The sequence below is a fragment of the Perca fluviatilis genome, chromosome 6 (assembly GCF_010015445.1).
Source record: "Perca fluviatilis chromosome 6, GENO_Pfluv_1.0, whole genome shotgun sequence".
In the NCBI taxonomy this organism is placed as follows: Eukaryota; Metazoa; Chordata; class Actinopteri; order Perciformes; family Percidae; genus Perca; species Perca fluviatilis.
The window spans coordinates 14,716,307-14,744,043 of NC_053117.1; the positions used below are offsets into that span (position 1 = coordinate 14,716,307).

The window sequence follows — 27,737 nt, forward strand, 5'->3', positions numbered from 1 at the left end:
ATAACAGACAAACGGATAGCGACCAAAGCAACTACGTAACGTCAATAACGCTTCAAATTACATTTTTACATAAACATCAGTGATTTTGTAACCTGCGACTGTTGGACTAGATGCTTACCTTTTTCAGTAATTAATAAAAGCATTATCTGGTGATGCCGATAAAGATGAGGTCGGCACGGGTTACCATGGTTACACATCTCCAAACTCTCAGGAAGGGACGTGGTAATTACAGCTCAATGCGTCTGAAAAAAATACATACTACTGTTTATTCATACAAAAGCGATAAATACGATATATAATATACAATATATATACACATATTGAGAGTCTGGGATTTGGAGTTTTGAAAAATCTGCACCTTAGAAGGCGTTTTCAAATACCTAGTGACTACATTTGGTGACTAATTATATATTTAGTGCATTAATAATGCAGCAATGATGCAAAGCAACAATTTCATCATTAACGTTTAACAAAAATATGAATTTGTTTGTAATACCGCTGTTTGCATATTACTGACTTAAGTACTCCTGATGTACTCACAGCACTTCAGTACTGCTGGTATCTCGTTCTGTCCTCTTCTTCTGAAGTGGTTTAATGACAGCGCCTGAAGGATCAGCTCCACCAGCTGTTTAAATATATATATATTTATATACATATATATATATATATATATATATATATATATATATATATATATATATAGTCACACGACTTTACATCTGAGTGAAACTTGGCCGGCGAGGTTGTCGCTGTCTCTCTCTCTCTCTCTCTCTCTCTCTCTCTCTCTCTCTCTCACTCTCTCTCTCTGACCCGTTTACTGATTCACCACAAGCACATCACTGAGGCTTGTTGCCATGGCGACCACAGCTCCGTCCCTGACTCTGACCTTGTTGAGGCTGAGAGACATTATGTCATTACTCTCTCTCTCTCTCTTTTTTTTTCTTTCTCTCTCTCTCTCTCTCTCTCTCTCTCTCTCTCTCTCTGCTGCTCTTTTAGCTGCTCCGAATGACACAATCTCTCCTCCTCTCCTCCATCGTTATTCTCTCCAGTCTGTCTGCTCTCTGTCTCTGGGGCCACCTCCTCTTCCTCCCGTTTCTCTATATAGATTTATTTGTAAATCTGCTTAATTTCCCTGAAAGATAAAACATCACAGGAAAAGATCAGTTCAGCACTAACTCCTCAAGTTCCAAGGTCTTTATTGTTTATTGTCATGTGCACAACAATTACAGACAAAGCAGACGTTCTCAGGCTCCTCCAGCAACGCTCATTAAATATGTATAAAAACAAAATGACACAACTAAAAATGAGAACACATAAGATACTGCAGAAGTTAAATATGGGGATACAATATAAAATATTTAAAATAGAATACATTTGTATAAATAAAATTGTATGCAAAATAGAACACTGTGGTAGATGAAAATGTATATGTTAACCGCAGCTGATGCTGATTCTGGACTTTATTATAATAAGATTTGTCAGCTGTCAGAGGTTTAGTTGTTTAGTTTATTACAATGATTCTTTGACTGTCATTCCTCATTTGGAGGCCAACAACTGTCTACTACATTACATTATCTTATATCATGTTTTACTCAATTTTTTTCCATTTTGAGCTGGACAATATGGCCAAAATCTTCTATCCTGATATAGGTAATTTCAAATCTCAGTAATGAGATATATTACAATATAGCATGTTTTCTGGTAATTCAATAATAATTAGTCTATATGAAAATAACCACATGGTAAAGCCTATTTTTGTGTACTTCTGTGTGAATATTGGAAAAATACAAAGTAGAGTATTTTCTCACTTTATTATGAATTGTAGTGCAAAATGAGCATCACGTACAACGATCAGAACGTAAAACAGTAAAAATTGCCTTAACGCAGTTCGGCTGCTGGTTTTTCAACATTGCGATAAAAACGATATAGAAAAAGAAGTACAATAGACATTTTTATTAGGTTTTGATGAAATTTATCGTCATATCGCCCTGCCCTACTATTTTTAATGAGATACATTCAACACATTCATGTCCCTGAAGTTGTGCAGGATGCTCTGACATGGACTGTCCTCCGTTGTCCTCTTGTAGGTGAACAACAGTAACAAGAAGGAGTGGAACGGGATGATGGGGGAGCTGTTGGGAGGTCTAGCCGACATGATCGTCGCTCCCCTCACCATCAACAACGAGCGTGCTCAGTACATTGAGTTCTCCAAACCCTTTAAATACCAGGGGCTTACCATCCTCGTCAAGAAGGTCAGCCCACTCTTATTTTATAACTTGTGTTCAGTATCTCTGCTTAACTGTTCTAGTCTCTTTGGGCTCAGCTCAGGAGGCGTCTCAGACCTACAGGGAGTTTCATCTGGTCTGAATCCCTGGATGAGTTGGTTAACGTGTTTACCTAGTTGGTTTGGTTTCTTTTCTCCACAAAAATAAATCCAAACGGATCAAAATGCTTCACTTTCAACAACTTTGAAAATGTTCTTTCCTATCATTGGTCAGATGTGTCGGGGGGGGGGGGGGGAAGTGTGAGAACATAAACACAGGAACTTGCTCCTGTCCAAATATTAAGAAGGCAACGCAATTTGTTCAGAGCGTGAATGGAACATGGCCTCGCGGAACAGCAAAGCAGCAAACCTGCCTTGTAATTGCCAGCATGGGGGCGACTCTTCTTTCTCCAATAAGAAGTCTGACTGTATAAAAGTCTATAATAAAATGACCCTACTTGATTTATTAACTCAGTAAACATTTTCCTAATGAATTTATGACTCAATCACTAGTTTCAAGTCACATTACATTACATTACATGTCATTTAGCTGACGTTTTTATCCAAAGCGACTTCAACCCTGAAGGTGCAGACTCCAGACAACAAGTAGTAAGTGCAAGTGCATTAGCTTTAAATAAGCAAAACTACAAAGAGACATGTGAAAGTGCAGCTTCAAGAAATATATATATATTTTCTTTTTTTTTCCTTCTTCATGTCTATCCGAAGTGTAGTCGGAGGAGATGTGTTTTTAGCCTTTGGCGGAAGATGCGTAGGCTACCACCGTGCCGTGCACAGTGTCCTCAGTCCGATCCACCCCTCGCTCCTCCCCAGCTCCACCCTCTCCTTCAAATATGGTCACTTCTGGCTCCAAAAAAACAAGATGGCGACAGCCAAAATGCCAAACTCAAAGCTTCAAAACAGTAGTCCCCAAACCAATGGGCAAGGTGACGGTGGCTACGTCCACTACTTTTGCACAGTCTATGGCAACGGTCAGCTATCAACATCTCATCCTCATATCAGAATGCAACGCGCACCTGCAGAGTATGGCGTGTAGTCAGGTCACATTGAGATCGGATCACGTTTCTACTACAGACAAACGCTCCGGAAAAGGTTTGGGACTGGGCCGAGACCACTTTATCTGAAGGGTCTCTGTCCGGTTGTTGCAGTCCTCACCTGAGAACGACGGCGGTGAGATCGGTGCAAACAAATCGTAGTGAGGAGGAAAAACAACCAGAGTCCGATTCAACTGGACTGAACAATGCAGGTTTGAAAATGCCCAAAATCCGAATTCTAGGTTTTGCGATTTGTTGAGTAGATGTGACAAACAAACACAACATCTTTAAGCATCATTTCACTGCTACATCAGTGGAGCAGGACAACCTGTCCTTTAAAGATGGAGTGGAGACCTCAGGCTTCATCAGCGTTTGTGGAGCTGCATTCAGAGTGTCAGACACAAACACATATGAAAAAGATTAGACAAAATTATAGAACAATTAAAAAAGTTTTCTGAGGGAAGCCATTCAGTTCAGTATCGGATCAGCCCGGGTAGAATGAAGTGACCCATCTTTAAAGTTCTGGTTCTGAGCAGAACCAGGTGTCAGGTTTTAAACTTCCTGCAGTGGAAAAAGATTTGAAACAAACAGCAGAAGAGAAAGCGTCTGTTGTTCTCAGTGTGATGGAGTCAAACTGAGCTGATGCCTGAACCTCCTCACAGCTTCAGTCTCTGTCCCGCTGCTCTGAAGGATATTTTGGGATGTGTTAGGTCGGACTGACCCAGTTCACAGCCAGCAATCGGCTCCACAGCAGTCCGGTCGATAGTTTCCATCGACCCTCAACTCTTCTGAGGCCAGGTTCCGATGTGGAGCCGTCAGTTGTTACATGGTGCTCAGCTACAGATGCTAACTCTGTTCTACATCAGTGTCTTACTCAAGGGCCACGTCAGGATGATTCCTTTCAACATACAAGTCAAGTGTTGTCAAATGTTTTAATGGCTTTAATTGAGAAATCTCAGACCAGTTTTTGTTGGTTTGGGGGATTTGGGGGGACTTGTAGTTTGTGGATGTGAGGTACCAAGAACATGTCGCAGATTCATTTGTGTATTTATTGAACCGATTTCATTGGTTTGGTGTTACTGGGTTTATTCTGAAAAAACAAAGAACTGCTGATAAGGTAAAACTGTATTTATCGAGAGGGAAGTTATTGTGTAGCAGTTGAAGTACAGAGTAGCCAAATAAACAAAACAATAAAGAGGTAAGATGCAAAAACCAAATGTACACAATGTCAGAAATGTGCAAACAAACACTGCAGACTGGGAGCAGAATCAGCTGATTAACTTGATGATAACTGATGATTAAAACTGTGTTTGTGTGTTTAGGAAATCCCTCGCAGCACTCTGGATTCATTCATGCAGCCGTTCCAGAGCACACTGTGGCTGTTAGTCGGTCTGTCGGTCCATGTGGTGGCAGTGATGCTTTACCTATTAGACCGGTTCAGGTAACCGCATGGTTTAATATAATATAATACATCACAGTACAATACTACAACACGATGCAGTACAGCACACACAGTATGGTTTGACAGTCAGTCAGTCGGTCCACGTGGTGGCATTGTTACCTGTTAGACAGGTTCAGGTAATCACACTGTACAATACAATAAAATACAATAAGGTATGACACAATATTACAATATGTAATACAGTATGATGCGATACGACACAATAAGGTGCAATATGACACGCAAAAAATGTGATCCAATTCAGCTCAAAGGACACAATACATTTAAAAAATACACACTTAATGTGTATAGCAGACCTCATATCAACTTTAGAATAGGGCTGCACAATTAATTGAATATTAATCTCAATCACGATTAAATGAACATGATCGACTGCTCAAAGAAAACTCCCCTGCATCAAATCAAGCACTTCCTAAACTTAACAGCCAGCCACCAGGGGGCTCGCAGATGTCTTGGCTTTACTTTTTGGGGAGCTGTTATGAAGCTGCACGTGCACCTTGCAGCGGAAGCCTGGGAAAAACTCCCCTGAATGTTGCAGCTGCAGTCTAGAGTAGAAGAGCTATATACAACAGAGAATCAAATGTGTGGAACAGAAGACGAAGAGCTTGTCATTTTAGGGTATCATTTTATTTATGTGTTGCTTCTAGGCGATGCACTGTTAATAAGGACCAGTCTTATTTTGATGCTAAGATTTGTACATTATTTTGTCTCTAAAATCTATGAATCATCGTAATAAATGATCGTGATCTCAATATTTATCAAAACAATCATGATTATCATGTTGGCCATAATTGTGCAGCCCTACTTTAAAGTATATATTTCTGTATTTTGCGTTGAAATAGTTTGAAGAAGATCTTTGCTGTGGCCAGTATGAGCAGGAGGAACAATTACAGCAACCAACAACTGTATTGTCAGTTCTGTTTGAAGACACTTTAAAAATGTGAACCTGGCCTTGAATACAATAAATTATAATAACAGTTATACAGTATATAATGTGATATATTTATGTAATGTGTGCCTCTGCAGCCCGTTTGGAAGGTTTAAAGTAAACAGTGAAGAAGAAGAAGAAGACGCCCTCACCCTGTCCTCTGCCATGTGGTTCTCATGGGGAGTACTGTTGAACTCTGGGATAGGAGAAGGTTGGTGTTCCTTTGGTCTCACATTTCCTGTCCTACAGTCCTTCCTACTACACTGATAATGTGCATGTGCGTGTACGTGTGCTTGTGCGCAGGAGCTCCCAGGAGTTTCTCAGCGAGGATTCTGGGTATGGTGTGGGCAGGTTTCGCTATGATCATTGTAGCATCATATACTGCCAACCTGGCAGCCTTCCTTGTGTTGGACCGGCCTGAGGAGCGCATCACTGGCATCAATGACCCCAGGGTGAGACACCATCAGTCATCTATTCTGTGTATTATTTTCTGACTGATTATTTTTGCCCCCAAATCTGATTCTTTTTTGGGGTTCTACCTTTCTCATTGGGTAAAAGTGATTTATAGAGCACTTTTAACATCAACAGGTGTTGACCAAAGGGCTTTACAAGAAAATTATAAAATACAGTTATATTTTTAAAAAAACAAAACAAGAGGGGAGGAGGAATCACGCTACCAGGTGATAGGTGGCTGATTTGTATAGGCATACAATCTACTTGGATACAGGCTATGCAATCTACAAATATTGATGATGATCTTAAACTACCGTCGTCCAGCCAATCAGCGTCCTGTGAGGAGCTACTGATAGCTACGGTGTGGTATAGGTGTGTGTGTGTGCGTGTGTGTGACAAACAACAATGGTGGCTCATAAAGAGGTTAGCATTGATGCTGCAATAGCATCAGTTATATCAGAACTGGAGAGTATTTCTTCATTAGAAGAATACTAAAGAAAAGCACTGAAGCCTTTTCTGGATGAAAAAGATGCACCAGGAGCAATCACCCAGTAAGACACCTACAGTGGCCCACAGGAGACATTAATCTCTGACAGTGACCTGCTTCCTGACCATGTATTCTGTGGTGTACTCTTGGTTGTTTTTAGCTGCGTAACCCATCAGATAAGTTCATCTACGCCACAGTGAAGCAGAGTTCGGTGGATATCTACTTCAGACGGCAGGTGGAGCTGAGCACCATGTACCGGCACATGGAGAAACACAACTATGAGAGCGCTGCTGAGGCCATCCAAGCCGTCAGAGACAAGTAGGCACTTTATACAGTTAGTTAGTCTCTGTATGTCAGCAGTGTAATGTACTGTAGACTGGTGTCGTCCTAACTCATACCTAATGCCCCCTCGCCCTCCTGCAGTTTGCTTCATGCCTTCATCTGGGACAGCGCTGTGTTGGAGTTCGAGGCATCACAGAAGTGCGATCTGGTGACGACAGGAGAGCTTTTCTTTCGCTCCGGATTTGGGATTGGAATGAGAAAAGACAGTCCGTGGAAACAGAACGTTTCTTTGGCTATTCTCAGGTAAAAATCACACTCATATGACCTGTATGTAGGGTTGCAAATGGGGCAAAAAATTTTCGCTAAATTTCCGGAAACTTTCCATGGAAAGTTTATCTGGGGAATTTTGGAAACATTCCAATTTGGAAACTTTCATTGAAATTAATGGAAATTATGGGGATTTGGATGGGATGTAGTCCTTGGGCTCAAATGCAGTACTGTCTTCAATCTGTCTTCAATCAGCTTTAATCTGCTGTAGAATGTTGGATTTTAGAAATGATCTGTGCAGTGGGTGTGGCCTCAATAGCCCTGCAGTAGGCTAAGTAGTAGCCCAAACCATTGACCTTTAGCTTAACATATGAAGGTAGCTAGCATGCTGCCTTTGATTTACTATGGTTATTGTTATGGTTATATGCATGCTAAGGTAACCATCAGCGCTGTCTATTGTTTCTAGCCTATCAAGAACAAGTGGGCTATACAATTAACATACATAGGTTAATAGCAATGGGTTATGTATTTAAACCTAAATGTTGGCAAGTATGTAGTAGCCTATGCTGATTACTGTGTGTGCATGTCATTGACGAATATAGTGAGGACATTCAACTGAAGTTGCATTAAATCAGGTTCTTTAACCAAGATTATGCTGCAAGATGGGGTTTTCAACTACATTTATGTTCCCTGTTATAGAGTAACAGTATTATAATGTTGGATTCACGTAGGGTACAGATTTGATCATTGGCAAATTATCAAAAGATGTTTTATCAATATTAATAAAGTTATGAATATGGTTATTAATAACTGTATCAAATCGACAAACAATCAAAACGGGGCACCACCCTGCTTGTCAGGGACCAATAATCAAACTGTGGAACAGTCTCATTTCTGTAAAAATCCTTTAAAAGGAATTAAAGGAAGGGGTGATTTCGAGCGCGACCCGTTCAACCAGCAGTTATCACAACAAATACACAAATAATCACCAGCAACTGCTAATTAAGTACAATCGAATTTATTAATGTCACAATTATCAGAAGCCAATCAATAATCCTTCAATAATAAAACGTATATACATTTTACAATATCACAACCAAACAAAGCAAAACAAAAGCAGCATGTCTTGTGGACACGTCTGTGTCTGTGTGTGTCTGTGTGTGTGTGCGTGTGTGTGAGTGTGTGTGAGAGAGAGTGAAAGAGGAGGGGGCGGTGTCGAGATGTAGTTCTAATACAAAAACAACTCCAAAAATGGCTACTCCTGTGAGCTGCACAAACCATTTAGCCTCAAGAGGGCGGTAGTGGTGCTGAGTGCACGGAGAGGGGCTGAAGAAGCCGAGGTGGGGGTTGCTAGGCAACGCGCACGTTTATACCATATGCTAAATATCCTATTAGCCAAGCCCCCAGGAAGAGCGCCGTGTCTATATGCCAACATGGGCTTAGCGGATAACGGTGGTACTGCACCCCATGGCCCAGAAAGACTTTTCACATAGACATTACATGGCGAAAGAAACGTCTATATTTCAGCGGATAATTCGTTTCGGGGTATATAGACCTACCAGCTTGAACAATGAAAGGGTCCTTGTTTAAAACGTTACGTTTTTAACATTTTTAACATTCACTAGAAGCGAATCTAGAATTATTAAATTTGAAATGATGAACGCCGCATAATGGACGCGAGCAGACCCATCGGGACTGCGCGCACGCCATACGACTGTTCTCCGAGCCACCATATCTAGCTGTAATAATGGATATAGCTAATGGTTGTAATTCACCATGTGTTCTATCAATACGTCCATGGTATTATCTTATGAAGTTATGATACATCCGAGGGATGTATGTATGTTGTAAAGCCTGTTACGTGGATGTAACGCCATTAGCGTTTCCCAAACTGGCGGGGCTATCGGCTAGCTAGCTAGTTGCTAACATCAGGGTTAGCTAGCATGGCTGTATTAAGATCATGCCTACATAACGTTACTACAGACATAGTGATTACATGGCCTTGGTTCTCTCTTATGATCCATCCGAGGGCTGTATGCTGTAAAGCTTGTAACGTGGATGAGAGATGAAGCCGTGGATGAGCTCTGTTCCCGAAACTGCAGGCTAACTGCTAGCGCTAGCTAGCTAGTAGCACGACATAATGATTAAATCTCCTTGGATGTCTAGCTAAATACATCTATCGTTTATTTAGCTAAGCATGTAAACGATCAGGAACAACGAAAACACAATGTTTAACGTTAGTGAATATTTTAGACAATGAAAACGGCGAGTTCATGAGTTCGCCACTTGTAAGAGCCACGAGAGATAACCTCATGAACGAGCATGTTGCTACCGGTTGCTAAGACAACACAAACAAATTGTTGCTAGTGCGCGTGTCCACCGTGACGTCATGGGCCAAGAATGCGGAAAAGCCGAGCTCCATGTTTGCATAATGCGCTTTTGAGCACTCTCATTGGAACGTACGGGGCTTCCCGCAGAACACTGTATCCAGTTCTCTTAATACATCCATGCTATTAGCGCTATACAAACCCCACGTGGTTAAAGTTAGCAGCGTTAGCTCGGGAGCTACGTGGCTAGCTTATGTGTCCGTGTGTGGGTTAGTAAAAGGAACAGAATAAAGGAGGAAAAGAAAAGAAACACTCTGATCTTAGTTATAGATAATGGCCAGCTCCCTCTGGCCATTATCTGGGTCTGGACCCCACGTGTAGTTAGGACAGACTGAGACTTTTGATTTACCGAGGGAAACAGCCACTATAACCACTCTAGTGGCTAACAGCTGATTCACCGCGATTATCTCGCGGACACTAACTAAACTCCTTCAAAGGAGTTGTTTAGCAGGTAGCGCTTACGGTTTTAACCCAGCTACTTAACACAACAAAAATCAAACGGTATAATGATCAGTTATACATTCACAGAAACAGATTAGTAACCAGATATGGCCAATACATGATTACAATCAGATCAGATTAATGGCAAAGCGGTGGCGAACCCTTTGCTCATTAATAACAAACCAAAACGCACTAGATCTAACATCTGCCCAGAACTGTGTAAAAGCCTTACTGTGCGTTGTTTGTCAGTTAAATGTCTTGCCAGAGTTTAACGATCCGTTTCGCCCCAGAGCAGTGGACGAGCCGTAATCCAGGTCGACAAGCAAGAAACAGAACGCCGTCCTTTTCTTGAATCCAGGCTGATTAAACCCGCTGCAGATAGAGGGAATGCCCAGCCAGTATTTCCTCGGATCCCCTTTGTATATCAGACTGATATAAAAATTGTCCCAGCTCAAACTCGACCAGTGAGGTGATGCTGGCTAGCTAGTCCGGACTAGAGTGCTTCCTGTAGTGACCTGGGTCACCGTGGAAAGAAAGAAACACACAGTGCCGACAGCTTTTATCCTACCTCCGCCTCCTAGTGGCGGGGTGGTGCATTCAAAGACCCGACAGCCAATGGGAAAGCGCAACCTTCTCACAGGTGTGAAGCAGTTCTTTGTCTCACCACCAGTCTGCCTTGCCTAGCATGTGGTGAAGGTAGAATCTCCATCTTGGCGACTCTGCCTGTAGGAGTTTGGTGAAACTGGCTTTGGGATTCACATGTAGGCCAAGATCCTTTGTCTTGGCTTCCCTGTGTCTCTGCAGTCAGCTCAGTCTGAGCCAAATCACTGTTTAACCAGCTTCTTGGTCCCCAACAATAACAATTCAGTAAGTCCCATTTATTCCCGTTAATTCCCATGGAAAGTTTCCAACTTTGAAAATTCCCGGAATTTTGCAACCCTACCTGTATGGTACCTGACATATACTCTACCGATACCCCACTGATACTTCTCTGATATCTTTCTAATTCCCTATGGATACCTTACTGACACCCTACTGATATAATGATGCCTTTCTAATAGCTTATCCACACCCTTCTGATACCCTTTTCATATGCTGCTATCCGAATGATGATGCTAATACCCCATCTGATACCCTTCAAATACACCACAGATTTCCTTCCGATACCCTGCTGATAACCTACTTATACCATTGGATAGCCTTTTGAGACCATACTTATACCCCACCTACTCGTCTGTCTGACTGATACCACATGACACGCTTTTGATACCCTGATACAGGAAGATACCCATCTGATATACCCCACTGATTCTCTCATGGTACATTTTGATACCCACACTTATGTATTTATATTAGGGCTGTCAAACGATACATTTTTTAAAATCGCGATTAATCGCTGAATTTCTAAAGTTAATCGCAATGAATCGCATGTTTTATCACATGATTAAAATTCTATTATTTTGCATTTCAGAACTGTTTTTAAGTACATATTAACAATGCAAAGCAATTCTTACCAGTGTATATTGATTGGGAATCAAATGAATGCAAAGAAAGTGACTTTATGAACTTGATTTTAAGATTTGTATTTGTTTATTTACTGTAAACAAAAGAAAAATGTGTGAATCTAGTCACACATTTGAATCTAGAGTCAATATTAGGGTTGGGTATTGTTTGGTTTGGATACTGGTGCTAAAGCGGTACTTTTAAAACTGTACCGGTGCCTTACCGGTGCCTGAACCGATACTTTTTAAGAAAGTAAAAAAAAAAAAAAGAAGGGTACTAAACAGCAGTTAGCAACATTAAAGAACGGCTTGTTCATTGCTAAGGCCATATGGTCAAAATTAAATGATTTAATAATAATGTAATAACTATAACAATAACTTATTTCACTAGTAAATAGCTGTTGAATGACAAAAACAACCACCAGATGGGAAAAGGGCATTTAACAATAACTTTGAATGTACCACGAGGCTGTAAGTTACCAGTTTCATTGAACGCACCGTCTTTGTTTTTCCGACAACGGCAGCTGCAGATTACATCCCGATGTCAGATTGTTACATCCCGGTGTCGGAATCCTCTACAGTGGAATACAGACAAACTTTCCACCGTTTAGCTTTAGCTGTCAGCCTTGTAACCGTGTTTAATCCAGCTACTAGCTAGCAGTAGGCTAACGTTAGCTGCTGTCAAGTGTAGTATTAACTAGCGTCACATGCAGCGATGTTTCTGTTGCCTGTAACGTCTGTTCCAGAGCATCAGAGAGAAGCGCAGGCATATCAGTGGCACCGGAATGAGGCACCAAAATCCACGTTGCAATTCCTGCAGCAGCAGGATGTGTTAAGAGGAAGTATGGCAAAGTGCGGCAAAGGGTCAAAATAGTAGCCTGTTAGGCACGACGCAAAGCTGAGTGAAGGGAAAATAAATTTTAAAAAATTGTAAAAAAAAAAAAAAATTAACGCGTTATGCACAGCCCTAATTTATATATACTTTTACGTAGGTACTAACTTCTGTAATTGTTGTATATTTAATTAATACATAATTTAGCTTGAAAATTATAGTACCCTACTGATAAAGATATTACCTTCTTATACCTTTTTAGTGCCCCACTGATACCTTGCTAGTACCCCGCTAATAATCTACATTTGATACTTGTATAACTCGTATAAATGACTCTGACTATAAATTTGGTCGTACTCGGCGTGTGTTGGACATCACAGTACATTTCGTTGTCTCTCCTCAGCTCACATGAGAATGGCTTTATGGAGGACCTGGACAAGACGTGGGTTCGATACCAGGAGTGTGACTCCAGGAGCAACGCCCCCGCTACCCTTACGTTCGAGAACATGGCAGGTAGGAAACAGGCCTACCGACCGGTGTGAGACTGAAACCTGTTGTTCTTGATGAATGTTTAAGATGGTGGCTGTCCTCCTTAGGTGTGTTCATGCTGGTTGCCGGGGGCATCGTCGCCGGGATCTTCCTCATCTTCATCGAGATCGCTTACAAACGACACAAAGACGCTCGAAGGAAACAGATGCAGCTCGCCTTTGCTGCTGTGAACGTCTGGAGGAAAAACCTGCAGGTACCAGACTCTATTCTATTGTTTTCTACTTACTGTACTTTACACTGCTGTACTCTCTACTCTACTCTAACTGTATTATATTCTACTGTACTGTACTCTACTGTGTACATGTATTTTAACCTGCTCGGTTCTTTTGTCTGCTCTTATATTCTTCTGTGCTGCTGTTCACATTATTTTATTTATTTTATTTTATTTCCCAGGAGCAAAATATTTGAATTTAATACTATTCTATTTGTATTTATCGATGGAAGAGGCGCCCTCTTTATGTGAAAGTAATAACATTGTGTTTGATGTCATTAGATTACATTTCAGGGAGTTTATCACCATGAACCTGTTGTTACTGCTCATATTTACCATGAAGCTGTAGATGACAGGGCCGAGCTAAAAGCTAAAGGCTAAAGGTTAAAGGCTAAATTATGAATGCTGAGTGAGGGGGAACTGAGACAGTTCAAGTTACTTTAATGTTTGAGTTCAGATCGATCAGGGACGGGATGCAAATTTTGTTTTTGTCTTTTTAGTGACAGTTTTGTGGCCAACTAACAAACAAACAGAAAGAGAACAGAAAATAAGTTGGACTAACATTCCAACATACCAACATGCTGATCAGTTGATCTGTCTGGAGTCCGTTGACATTTTATCTTTGTAGTGTGAGTTAAAGGAAAAGAGGATCACTGCTCTGATGTTCTGGGCTACAACTAACAATTCATTTTTTATTTATCTGCAAACTATTTTCTCGATTAATCGTTTGCTCTGTAGAATCTGAGAAACCGACATTAATGCCTAAAGACAAAGGTGACGTCTTCATAGTTTGTGTTGATATTAAGTTTAGTATAATATAACACAGTGAAAAGCAGAGAAACAAAGGAATGTTTGGTGTTTTTGATGAATTATTTTATTTTTCATATTTTTTATTATTATTCCTTTCAGCTCTAATGAACTTATACGAGAGCACAATTTGAATTTGCTCAGCGAGTCACTCATTGAGTAATGATGCTCATTAATTATGCACTTGTAGCCGAGCTGCACCAATCACATTGGTGTATCTGATGTAGGCGGGCCAGAGGCTAGCTAAACAGATGACGACAGTTTAATCTACCAGTTAGCTCCGCTGGTAGCTAAGCGTATGGGTACGCTCTGGATACGTCACCCTGTGTATTGTTGTGATTGGTCGTAGTGTTATCCAATTGCGTGCAGTGAGATTTTCAAATGCATGCTTGGTGCCGCCCCTCGAGTTGGGCCATTTTCATTACTCAATGCCAGACCCTTAATATTTCAGATTTGGGTCTGGATTTCCAGGCTAATGAACTTACACATTAAAATGCAAAATGTGCTAAATATAGAATAAAATCAGTACAGGGTTCACATGGCTGAGTTTGCAGAATAATTGTTACAAACTGCTGTGTCTGCTGTGCATCTTCTAATCAATGCATAAAACTGTGTCCTGTCTTTATAGTATAATTTAATCATTTCCCTCGAATTAGATTCACAAACCAGAGAAAAAGAAACGGATGTTGCAGCTTTAGAAATGTCAAATGAAAAATGTTTTACAAAAAATTGGAAGATTTTAAACAAGGACAATAATTAAAGATTTAATCCAGATAAAGTGCTATTTAATTTAATGGCAAATAAACTGGGTGAACACTTAGCAGCTCTAATAACACAAATTCAAACCAAACCAATTATAATTCTGAAATATAAAGATTTGAATGTGTTAATCAGGAATAATAAACGTATCAACAACACTTGGAAATATCAGGCGTTGATATACAACAAACTGTCCAATGAAACCAGGATCACTATCTCTGTTTGTAACATCTCAGAGACGCAGCAGCCAGGTTTGTATTTAGATTGTGGTTTAGAGCTTCACTGAAGCATCATGGGAAAACCAACATGAGGCGTTTTTCCAGACCACTTGTTGAGTTCCAGGACTGTTGGTGTCCACAGGGGTTCCTCTTTCTGTCCACACACCTCCTGCTCACTCCGCCAGCTGCTTCACTGTCGTCACGACAACACGTTAGATATAAAAATAATTTCCTGCTCTGAAGCCCAACAGTTGATTTACTGACGAGATGCTGCAAATACTACCAAGTCATTTTCATTCTTAATACATTCATCCTTTTAGCTGTTAACAAACATGAATATGTACCGACTGCAGGCTTGGATTCAGCAGCAGAGAAACATAATGAAGTCAGAGGATTCTACTTGTTTATGTGTTATTCTGTCTATATTGATGGAGCTGAAATGAGATTTTGTTTCTGAAAAAACAGGAAAAACAGAAAAGCATCACAAACATAAGCATGTTTACTGTTTATGCTTAAAATATACATAATATGAAATTGGTACTTATGCCATAAATCTAACAAAAAACAAACAAGAGATTCTCTGAGTCTGACTCATACTGAAAATGACTTCACACTTTTGCATACCATCATGATAATAACCACAGATTTAAGGCTGAATTTACAGCACATTAGCCTAGAAATCTAGACGCACCCTAGTGGCAGCAAATTTATTTTGCAGCAAGGGGGGTCTAGGCACTCTCCTTTGGCTTGCGAGCTGGAAAAAACAAATTCTGGTCAGGCCAATCACATCGTGTATAGAGTCAGTGGGCGGGCTTATGGCTGCTGCTGCTGCTGGGTACAGCGGTCTTCTGGAAGACTTGGAGTTAAGCTTTTCTTTGAGAAAAGAACAAAGAACGGCACAGAAATCATTCTTAAAAAAAGGAAGATGTGTTCGGAGTTTTTCCGACCGGATACGGCAAAAGTTGAATCTATCAACTACCTCTGCTACCTTCTTCGTTGCTCTGCCTGGTTGTAGCGCTATCCTATTACGTGCAGAGGGAATTTGAAAGACAACCGTTTGTCCCGCCCCTCGGATTGAGCCCTGCAAATGGTGGAGACCCATGAAATAAAAGTAAATAAAAACATAATCTAAAACTGTAAAAACTGAACCAGTTTTGATTTTGTCTTGTACACATATTTAACATGAAAAAGAGGAAAGAAAAACATAACACAAACAATCCAACATGGAAACATAAAGACAAAAAAATTATAATAATAAAACAAACAACAAATAACATTTCCTGCTTTAAGTTCACTCACCTTTTTATTAGGAGAATAATCAAATGATACAGCATGTTGTCATGGGACTATCTGAATATATAAAACAGGCTTTCAGCTCTGTGTTCTGCTCTCCTGTGAATCATAAACAGTCATACATATAATGTAAGTATAAATACACATTACATTACATATGTGCCTGATCTATATTGATGACAGCTGTGAGTCACGCTGATCTCAGATCTGCTAACAGAAGAACAAACAGAGAGGAATCAGCTCAGAAATTCATTTCTGTGTTTCATATCAAACTTTAATGTGTTCCTGTTGTTGGCTGGTCTGAGACCAGTGGAAAACACCCAGAGGACACAAACAGGGCTCCTGTACACAGTGGCGGTTCTACATTGAGTTACACCCTGGGCGAGACCCCCATTCGAATATAAAAAAATAACCGTTATATTCTACACAAACAGTTATATTTTATTATAACATTTGTTGTCATTTATTGATCATGAAAATACCAAAGCTGTCTCTTAATACTTTCCAACATTCCTAAGCCCATTTATTTATACTGAAAAAATAATCTTTAACATGCGTATAGAATGTGTGTTGGTGACCTGGGGGTTAAAGAATCGATTTAAAAATTTTCAAGTCAGTCTTAAAACAATTTGTAGAAAATGAATGCACCTTGACTTACGTATTTACATGCACTGTAGCTACTTGTAGTATGTACAGTATGACCTCTGTACTACTAGCTATTCACTTTCTAACAACATGCTGCTGATTGATGTGTTTATGGAGGAAGAAGATTCATCAGGCTGTGGTTTGGGTCTTTAATGGGATTTATTGATTAAAAAATACAGACTATCGCCAGCCTTAACCTTTAATCGATTAGTAGTTTTTTAAAGACAGAAAATACAGATTACTTTGTTGCTGCATTATGACTTCACAATCACTATATTTGACTCCAATATCCCTAAAAGCATGTTTTGAACTATGTGTGGAGCTAATTCTCTGCTTTGGTAGGACACACACACACACACACACACACACTACACACACGCATCCCGTGCATGCGCCCGTGGCCGCGTGCGTTGCTCCTCCTTGTGAATCCTAAATAGCGCGCCGAGCCGCTGAGCTGGATGGTATCGCAGGGTGTCCGGTGCCAGACTGGAGCAAAGACCACTATAGGAGCCGTTAGCGCGGCTACAACTGCCCACCGGCCTGGCAGTGCACCATCCCTTTATCACTATTAAATCACTGTTCTTTACTATCAACGTTTCATTCCTTTGAAGACATTTGGCAGAGCAGCATTGTACTGTATTTTAATATTGAGTCTGTGCCAAACAAATCCAATCCGATATTTAGTTTATAGTTTCCTTCATGCTACATCTGTACAGCAAACTGAGGCTGCAGTCACCTCAGTATTATTTAAATCTTTTTTGACAGCGGAACAGCTGAAGCGGCGTCTCTTCATTTGATGGTTTCCTATAATATTATAATATAACAGCGCGCTGTAGTATTTAATATCTGTGCAGATGAGAGTCAGAGAGCTTCTCTTCATCTGCAGTGTGAAACTAAATACTAAGAGCTGCATCACCTGCATGATGTCACTGACAGGCACAAACGACTGTCTGTTGCCGCGGAGACATTGTCTCATCGTTGGAGACGTCACCTCAGTGTCTCCATCACACTCATAATTTGTAATGAAGCAGAGACCGTGTCTGTCCTTGAAAAATAACTGCATCATTAAAGTGACTGCTGCAGCTTTAGAGCTCATAAAAGATTGAATGAAACTTTATTGTACTCTGTGGGGGAACAAAAACTGAACAACAGCAGAGAAAATAAATTTGCATCAGCATGTAAACAACATGAAGTTGATGCAAACAGTTTGACACAATGTAGTAGACGCATGCTGTTGTCATCAAATAATATCATGTACAAGAGATACAAAGGCATCAATCACTTATTTATTATAGAACATTTTCATAGTTTATTTTTAACATCAACCTGCAGCTTCTGAACTTTCACAAGAATCAACCAGACTGACTGAAATGTAGAGACTGTCTTATCCCCAAAACGACTCCATAACACTGCTGTTTTAAATGTTTAACGTGGATCTATAATTCATGTTTGATATTAGGCGAGATCAAATATATACAATCTGGCGTCAATTCACCACCTCACAGTCTGCGTCTCCAAGATGTTTGTACACATGGGTCAGAGTTTAGGTACAGGTGCGTACGTTCTCCCATCAAGTTTGTTTTTATAGATCATAACTTTTACACGGGAGGTGGCGTACACCTCAATCACGCCCCGTTTTTGTGCACTGCAACGGCTATAGATGAGACCCCAGAGCACGTAATATTCAGAACAAATGGGCTTTAGTATCTCATCATAGCAAGAGCAGTTTTGAACGTAATTTTAAGATAAGGATTTCATAATTACACTTGGTGATTTGTAGCTAACGGGTGAAATGATCACCTTAAAAATATCTTCTTTATTGATCTAAATAGGGAACATTGGATAACTGCTACATGAAAGAGAAAAAAACATCCTGATGTTAAGAGGAAACTGGTCTCTCTGTTTAAAGATGGCTCATTCACACATGGACACACACATTCTAATTTAAAGTCTGTCTGATTCTGCTTATATATGGAAACTGAACAGTTTCTTCAGAGAAACAACACAAATTCATACACCCAGCTCTCTGTTTCCAGATGTTGTGCAGCCTTGTCAGCAGCTGGACTGGGCTGTCTGACAGTAACACATTAATAATCATCACTTCTCCGCCTGGATTAGCACTTCAAACACTAGCGGCTAAAGGCTAGCAGCTAGCGGAGGATGATTAGCACTTCAAACAGCTGTGTCTTGAGGCGAGGAGTTAGCAGAGCAGGATTAGCACATTAAACAATGCAGCTCTGGGAGAGGAAACACTGATGAGGATACATGAGGAGGCCTTAAAAGAAGAGGATTGTTTATGTGAGTGCAGTCCACAACCAGTAAGAATTTTAAGCTTTAATTTTTGAGAATGTGCACATTATATTCTGGTGGTAAAAGCCTTATTCAGACAGGAGGAGGTGAAACCTTCACTGAGCTCCTCTTTAATTTAACTCATCATTCAGGACATTGTAACCATGGTGACATGACAGGATATTATGGTCTATAATAAAATATATTAACAGGAACGTAAGTATTTCAAACCTCCGGTGCTGGCCACTTGAGGCTGACTCCAAAAGGCAGTCATTACCCATAGACCCCAGTGTTAAAATGCCCAACTTTACAGCAGAATTATGTCTTTACAGCCTTTACTCTATAGCTAATATTCCCCTTCATGACAAATGTTGGGGCGGAGGAGGGGGGTGCATTTTTACATAACTCACCCATTTAAATTATATTCAGACTTTAAGTTATGCATCATTAAGGGCGTTCAGGCATTGAGTGACAGGTGGTAGCCAACATATTAGGCTTCATTTGGCCCGCTTCAGCTCCACTGACGCTCCACCTCTTTGCCCATATTTGGTTTAGTTGGGAGTTAGTCGACGTCAGGCACGACATCACGGCATGATGGCGAAGGCGTGACCCGCCCTGCGCTACCTCTGATTGGCTTGTACTCGTTGCCTTCTTTGGTTAGATTGGTTAGGTTTACGCAAGAGGAGTGATATTGGTTGTCTGACTACAGCTCCATGTAAACAATACAAACACTGAGCTGGGATTTAACCATTTTGAACCACCAGAGTACAACATGTACATCATCTGTTAGCTCGCTAGCAACTGTTAGCATTACTTGTCCCCTTGTGTGGATAATTGCATTGCTATCAGACTTGTTAGCATCACTTTCTTTAAATATTTTGCGCAGCTTCAGTTTGACCTTGTTCTGTAGCAATTTCTTAATTATTTCATATGAATGTTAGTTCCCCAGCAGCAAATGTCATGCATCATTAACTGTAAGTGAAGGTGTTGGGTGGTTAAGGTGGTATTTTGAAGGGTTAAGGTGGTATTTTAGACAAGCTGCAGCCAGCAGCAGACCCTATGAGCAGACCTGCAGTTCGGATCTAAATCATTCAGGACACGTTAATGATGTTTAGTTCAAAGTGAGGAAGAGGACAGGGTTTCTGTGGCGTTCATGGTGTTATTATTATTTTTCATGTGATTGTCTTCCACTGCTCTGTCACTGCGGACTTTAATGTTTGATCCAGAAATATGTTTTATTCTGTGGGAACTCGTGAACTTGTGTCAGAATCTATCAGTCTGACACCCAGTTTGGCTTTGAATTCATGATCAATGTGTTATTGATTTTTATTTTCGTTTTGAACTGAATGTGTTTCAGGATTCCAAACCGGGGCTGGGTATTATTATTATTATCATTATTATTATAACCGTACTAGACATTTAAAATACAATAACTTGATGTTAAATATGTTTTTCTATTTTGTTATATAAAGTATTTTGTATTTGTCTTCTTATCATCAATTCCCATGTGTAGCCTCAAACCAGCAGTGATTATATCTACTATATAAAAATGATAATTATATAGCTCTTTTCTTAACAAGGTTAAAGAGTGCTTTACAGAAGAAACAGCACATGAAACCAAAAACAACAATAAAAAAATGTGTAAGTGTATATATAACTTTAAAAAACTATATTAAAAAACTGGTGCTTTTATGTCGGAGAAAAACGGAGAAAACATCTGTCATTTTATTAAAGTTAATTGTGGGTAACATTTGTCAGCAACTGTAGATGGCGTAATATCCCCTTTGTGTATGCGTCAGCGTTGGTTGTGTGCCAGAAGCTGTCATAAATTGACTTTTTATCCAGCTTTTAACCTCATTTTTACAATACACTTTTTAGATCTTGGTGGGCCTTTATATTTTAACGGGAAGAAGGATTTTAGTCATCGGACGTCTGGATCTTAAGTTATCAGAGAAAACATTAGCATCAGCTCGGCTCGCAGGGGAGGGAATTTGAAAGACAACAGTTTATCCCGCCCCTCGGATTGAGCTCCGTCAATGGTGAGTTCCCAGACCCAACATTTTGATGTGGGTCTGGCTTGTCAGGCTAACTTTATTCAGTGTTTTTACCAGTTTTAATCACCAGTTTTAATCACCGGTTTTAATCACTGGTTTTAAACACCAGTTTCGTTGTTTTGGGGAGGAGGAGACCTCTGTGGATAATTTGGCTCCTTGTAAAAACCTCCTGAAAGATGAACACTGAAAGAGTCCTAAATGGGATTGAGACCCCTAGCAGTAGAAAATTACATTTTGTGTGTTTAATAAGGGATTTAAAGGAACACGCCGACTTATTGGGAATTTAGCTTATTCACCGTAACCCCCAGAATAAGACAAGTCGATACATACACTTCTCATCTCCGTGCGTGCTGTAACGCTGTCTGACGGCTCCAGCATTAGCTTAGCCCAGCACAGATCCGTAAACAAACTGGGAACTATATTCTCAGACAGGCTTGCTGCGAGCATATCACTCCGCCCAAGTACTATATTCTTCCGCCTGAGAATATAGTTCCCGGTTTGTTTACGGTTAGAAGATGGCTGTGTCTCATGTTACGTTGTTTTTTGTAGACGCTGTGACTCTACAAATCACAACATGTAAATAGGAACATGTTGGCGTTATTTTGTCACTTATTCGGAGCAGTAGGATTACTGGAACCATTCACCTGCCTGTTCTGTTATGGGCTGATGCCGCTGGAGCCGTCAGACAGCGTTACAGCACGCAAGGAGATGAGAAGGGTATGTATCGACTTGTCTAACTCTGGGGGTTACGGTGAATAAGCTAAATTCCCAATAAGTTGGCGTGTTCCTTTAAAAGACTCTAATCATGTAGCACACTAGCTAATACTAACAAGTATCATGTTTGTATCAAACCCTGATATATCTTATTCTGCTCTCTACTGAAAGTAGCCTATACCGGAACATAAAAAGTACCCGCACAAGGACACATTCAAGTTATTTTTCCTGTTGAATGTAAATAGTGGCACAGCACTTTAAAGCACTCACCTCTGTAGTGATGAAATGCTTTGAACGACTGGTCAAGGATTACATCTGCCCCTCACTACCCAGCACAGTGGACCCATTACAGTTTGCCTACCGTCCCAACTGACAAACATAACTGTAGCACACATCCTCCACACCACTCACCTGGAAAAGAAAGGAAGCTATATGAGATTGCTGTTGATTGACTACAGTTTTTAGCATTTAACACCATAGTTCGCTCCAGGCTCGTCACTAAACTCCTGGGATTAAACACCTCAGCTGATTCCAGTGACTTTATACACTGATGGAGACATCATCATTAATTAATTATATTTTGTTTTATTAACCTGAATCTGTAAAGTAGCTTACGCTGTTAAGCTGATAAATCTAGTGCAGTAAAAAGTACAATATAGATGTAGTGGAGTAGAAGTATAAAGTAGCAGAAAATGGAATACTCAAGTAAAGTACAAGTATCTTAAACTTAACCTTTCTAACCTTACCTTACTTACTGTTAGTACAGTGCTTGAGTAAATGTACTAACTGTAGTTACTTTAGTTACTTTCCACCACTGCTGATAGTGGACTGTTGGTAGCCTAATGTTATTTTTCTTCTTATTTATTTTTTTTTTTAAATCTGACACCTGTTTTTGGTCTTCATGGGATTTGATGACAGTGAGGAAAATATAGAAACAATATCAGAGTTATACTTATTAATAATAATAATAATAACCATAACATCACTAATAAAGATTTTCATAAAAACATTTCAGGTTGATACCCAGCCCTGATCTGACTGTTCACTGTGACGAGTCAAAGGTCAAACTGATGATGTCTGTATATGATGTCAGAGATGAAACACCATCATCCATGTGCTACTGTTTCCCCCCCCCCCCCCCCCTCCCCCTTTTTTTCATGTTACACACACACACAAGGTGAGATGGCATTATAGCAGCAGAGTGTTGGTATAATGATCCGATGTGTTTAGGATGAAGAAACATCATCATCACTGCATCATTCAGTCCTCGTCACCCCCGCTTCCTGTGATGTACTTCCTGTTGTGTTGTGTGTTTTAGCCTCATGTTGTATGCTGATGTGTGTTTGTGGCTGTTGGCAGTAAAACAGACTGATGCTCTTTTTACTGAAACATCATTTCATCTGAAAAAATAGCGAGTCTGTGGGACATAAACAAACACACACACACACACACACACACACACCTACTGTACTTATATAACTATATACACACATCAACATACAGACTATTCTAATCTATGCCATTTGTATACTATTCTATAGGTTCTACAGTTAATATATAACATTCTATGCAACTCAATACTATATTATAGTATCTACTACTCTATATGCTACTAGTATATTACATTAAGCTATGCAATTATACATAACTATACCTTAGTATACTGTAATGTATGCTGTGCCTATTTTATATTATACCATGGTCTGTGTGAAATTCTGATTGGCTGCAGGGTGTCCACTAAAAAGTGATATGGGACACCTATTAACAAGTTTAGGTGAAACTGACTTTTACCGTTCTAAATGAATGCATTAAGTGAAAAAGAAAATGGGAATCTGTTATTTCCAACACTGTGTTGTCATTCAGTGTCTCGTCCTCTTAACACCACAGGATGGCACTAAACACAAGCTGCAAGAAGTAAGTTACATTGCCCCTCTGAACTGAATTTATTTCACAGCGATCATCTCTCATCCCTTTCCCTTTGATATTGATTTGGGGACAATGACATGGCTGGATAGCTAGCTTGCCTTGTTTTTAAAAATACTGTCAATTATATTTACTGATTGTCAACCGTACACAATATTGTTGACTTTGAATCTTTCTAGCGTTACATTAGCTGGCTCACGTCTTGTAGCTGAGCCAAAGGGTTGTATGAGCTGAGTGGACTATATAAATATCTCCCGTTGCTAGGTCGTATCTAAGGTCCATCCTATTTACTGGAGCAGTGAACAACATATTGAATTGCATAAGAACCTTATGGGATGGGAATGATTGTGCCAGGCATTAGTCAAACCCTCAGGTGTTATCACAGAAATAGACTTATTGTTTAAAAAACTAGACTTTGATAGAAAAACCAAAAAAAAAAAACATTGACCATGGTATAGGCGGGTTAATGCCCTTCAAAGTGTTCATTATGAGGTAATGAATTACTCATTGGACATTAACCCTTACCTATTCTATAGGATACTACACTTACTATATACTGTTTCTACACTATGCTACTATATACTGTACTTTATTCTAATATGTTATACTACACTACACTGTACAGTTACTTTACTATATTATTATTATACTGCACTATACTACTGTATGCCACGTTATGTACTATTACTGTACTATACTATGTTACACTATGCAATGCAATATTAAATTATACTGTACTATACTATACACTGTTACTAGCTACATCATACTTCATTATACACCACTCAGAGGTATTAGTATGGCAGCGATGTGTGTGTGTTAATGTTTGTGTGTGTGTGTGTGTGTGTGTGTTAATGTTTGTGTGCACCTATCGTATCATTTATTTTAGGATAGGAAAAGTAGAGCAGAGCCCGAGTCCAAAACCTCTTTTAGGTCCATCACTTCGACCTCCGACCTCAAATGCCGTAAGGCCTCCGGGGATGCCACGGTAAGGAGATGAAGACCACCTCCTCCTCCTCCTCCTCGCATCAAAAACTATTTTTCCGTGTGTCATTTGTCTTTCTTCTCCTCTCCTCTCCTCTCCTCTCTTTTCCTCTCCTCTTCTCTCTTTCCCTCTCCTGTTCTCTCTTTTCCTCTCCTCTCTTTTCCTCTCCTCCCTACCTCCTCTCCACCCCTCTTCTCATCTCCTCTCCTGTCATCTCATCTCCAGCTCCATCATCTCCTTGCTGACTCATCATGGCCGCCCGTCTGTCAGTCAGCACTCTTTATTTTCTCGCCTCCATCCGGATACAGACAGACAGACAGACAGACAGACAGACAGACAGACAGACAGACGGACAGACAGACAGTGTTTGGATCAGGTTAGGGTTGTTGACCGTCAGGGTTTAATTTTTCACTCCGAGTCGTCCTCTTGCAAAGGAGAAGTGAAGAGGGTCAGACTGTGTGGTCTCTCCTCTCTGTTCTTGTCCTGTTGTTTGTCTTCGTCTTCCATGTCCTTTTGTGTGTTTTTGTCCTATCTGTCCTGTTGTTTGTCTCTGTCCTGTCTGTCTGCTCATCCTCCATGTGCTGTAGTTTGTCTTAGTTCTCTTGTCCTCTATGTCTTCCTCTCCTGTCATCTCTCTGTCCCTTCATATCATCGCTGTTGATGAAGCATCCCACAGACCTTCTTAAAGAGTATGTATTCTCCTTCCACTAATGACCATCTCTCTCGTCCTCACAGGTCAGCCAGCAGAGACTCATTTCTCTCCTCTAACTCGTCTCGTTTTCAGCGTCCCGTTGAGGCGACAGTTTTAGGAGCTGGTGAATTAAATCTGCCAGAGACAGAGATGATGTCTCTGGGTATAAATGGCGGCTAATAAATTTCTTTTGTTTCAGCTCTGAAGTCTCCACCGGAGTCGAATTCTGCTGCTCCCTTCTAAATTCTGAGTTCACTTGTGTCGTCAGTGTTTATAGTTTTGACCCATCTGTGGCCACCGCCTGCTCCACTTCTTTTCAGCCTCAGAAAGAAATGTGTCTGTTCAAAATCAAAGGTTTCTTTTTCTTTGCACTGTTAAACAAGGTTGGTCCACCCCTGTAGAGGATAGAGAGCTTTTTTTTTTTTACCAACTGTGACATCTTTTTCAGGGGGGAAGCAGCTTAGAGATCTGAAATGTGCCAAATCTTCTGCGTTTGTGTCTTTAAAATCCACAGCAGTCGGCCATTTTGCATCCCGTCTCCCTCACGATATCCTGTTTATTTAATTTCAAAATGGAGCAAGAAGCCCAGAGACCAGGGATCAAATTGTTACTGAATATGCAAACAGATTTTTGCAGCTCATTAAGATGTTTGAATATTCAGTAGCAGACTGCTGTACAGTATTGATTACTCAGGGGGTGATGGGGGAGGGAGGGTAGTCAGACTCTAACTCATTTCTCTTTGTGATCATCTCTATTTTCTATATGAATGTTTTCCTCTCTCAGTGGATTTGAATGGTGTCCAGATTACATGCTGTACTACACACACACTGCCTCTGTCCTCCTCTGCAAGCACGACTGACCTTTAGACTGAAAAACACACTTCCTGTTCAACTTAAGTATATAATTAATCATCAGTCCAGTCACTGTTAATGATACAGTAATTCTACTAGGGCTGATGACTAGTTATCTATTCATCTGTTCATTATTTTCTCAAAGAATTATTGAATCTATAACAAAAGCTCAAAACCCCAAAACATCCAGTTTACTGAGATATGAAAGACAGTTTCTGATCAAACCCAAATGGTAACACTTTATTTGAAGGGGTGTGCATAAGACTGACATGACATCTATCATGAACATGAAGTAGTCATTTTGAGTGTTCATGACTGTTGTCATTAAAGGACAATTTCAGCGGAAAATGAACCTAGGGGTATGTGTACATATGTGTACCGAGTCGACCGTTCTCTGGGATATGTTTTCATGCTAATCAAATGTGTCTCTAGCTTGAAACAAGATAGCGCAAACCGCTGATTAGCTTATAAGGCTAGTCGTCAGGGCAGAGGGGGAAGTGAAAAGAAATCGCTATTTTTACACCACTAACAAGGCTCAAAATAGCACCACACTTCAACGGTAGCATAATGAGGGTCCCTACATGTAAACCGAAGCACTGAGAACTTTGTAAATGTACAGACAGTTTATTAAAAAGATAGATTATAAAGGCAGTAGTGTTCACGTATACAAGCAGTCATGACCAGTCGAACGACAAACGCCGTGCAACCAGTAACCAGTAACATGGCTCAAGCACGGCGTTAAATGGATGGGACCAAGCGGAGACCAGTTTTACGACTGAGAAGGGTTTTCTTTCCGGGTTTGGCTCTTAGCAGCCTGGGCTGAGTCAGCTAATTTAACAGCTGTACAGCTAACTGAATTCACTGGCTAACGGCAGCTAACTACAGTTTGCGTTTACTTTAGTAAGCTAGTTTTAGCAACAAGAAACGTTAGCCTAAAGCTAACGTTATCTGTTTAAAATTCATTAAATCACCTTGGTACTGGATTCACTGTCGTCAAACTGGTCTTATAACTTTTAAAACATCCAAATGGTTCCACTTAACTTGAGGTTATGAATATTATTGATGACACTGTCATATAAGCATTTGATGATGAAAACAAACTTCATGACAGGTTCAAATTGTTTCACTTTACTTGAGGTCAAGGAAAAATATTCATGACACAATTATAATGCTCTCATGACAGCCAATGTAAAAGACAACCTCTTAATGACAGTGTAATGTAATGTTAACACAAAGCTTAATAGTTTATTAAAGTTTGATAATTTGGCCTGTCATGACATATTTATGACAGGTTAAGTTGTCTTCGCTAAAGTCAAGTTGTCATGATTAGATTAGATTAGATTCAACTTTATTGTCATTTAGCAGAGTACAGGTACAGAGCCAATGAAATGC

The 27,737-nt window shown here is 40.1% G+C and overlaps 1 protein-coding gene across 4 annotated transcripts in view; it reads left to right on the forward strand.

Moving 5' to 3' along the window:
* Positions 1-27,737, forward strand: part of grin1b (glutamate receptor, ionotropic, N-methyl D-aspartate 1b) — a 75,730-nt gene that overhangs the window by 38,636 nt on the left and 9,357 nt on the right. For 2 of the 4 annotated variants that reach the window (XM_039802857.1, XM_039802858.1), the window contains 9 exons: positions 2,088-2,252; positions 4,638-4,756; positions 5,804-5,916; positions 6,009-6,157; positions 6,806-6,963; positions 7,069-7,230; positions 12,760-12,869; positions 12,953-13,098; positions 24,708-24,806. In XM_039802857.1, the coding sequence (XP_039658791.1) occupies positions 2,088-2,252; positions 4,638-4,756; positions 5,804-5,916; positions 6,009-6,157; positions 6,806-6,963; positions 7,069-7,230; positions 12,760-12,869; positions 12,953-13,098; positions 24,708-24,806 (1,221 nt within the window). The remainder of the gene's footprint in view (positions 1-2,087; positions 2,253-4,637; positions 4,757-5,803; positions 5,917-6,008; positions 6,158-6,805; positions 6,964-7,068; positions 7,231-12,759; positions 12,870-12,952; positions 13,099-24,707; positions 24,807-27,737) is intronic. The other 2 variants (XM_039802860.1, XM_039802861.1) reach the window with 1 other exon arrangement.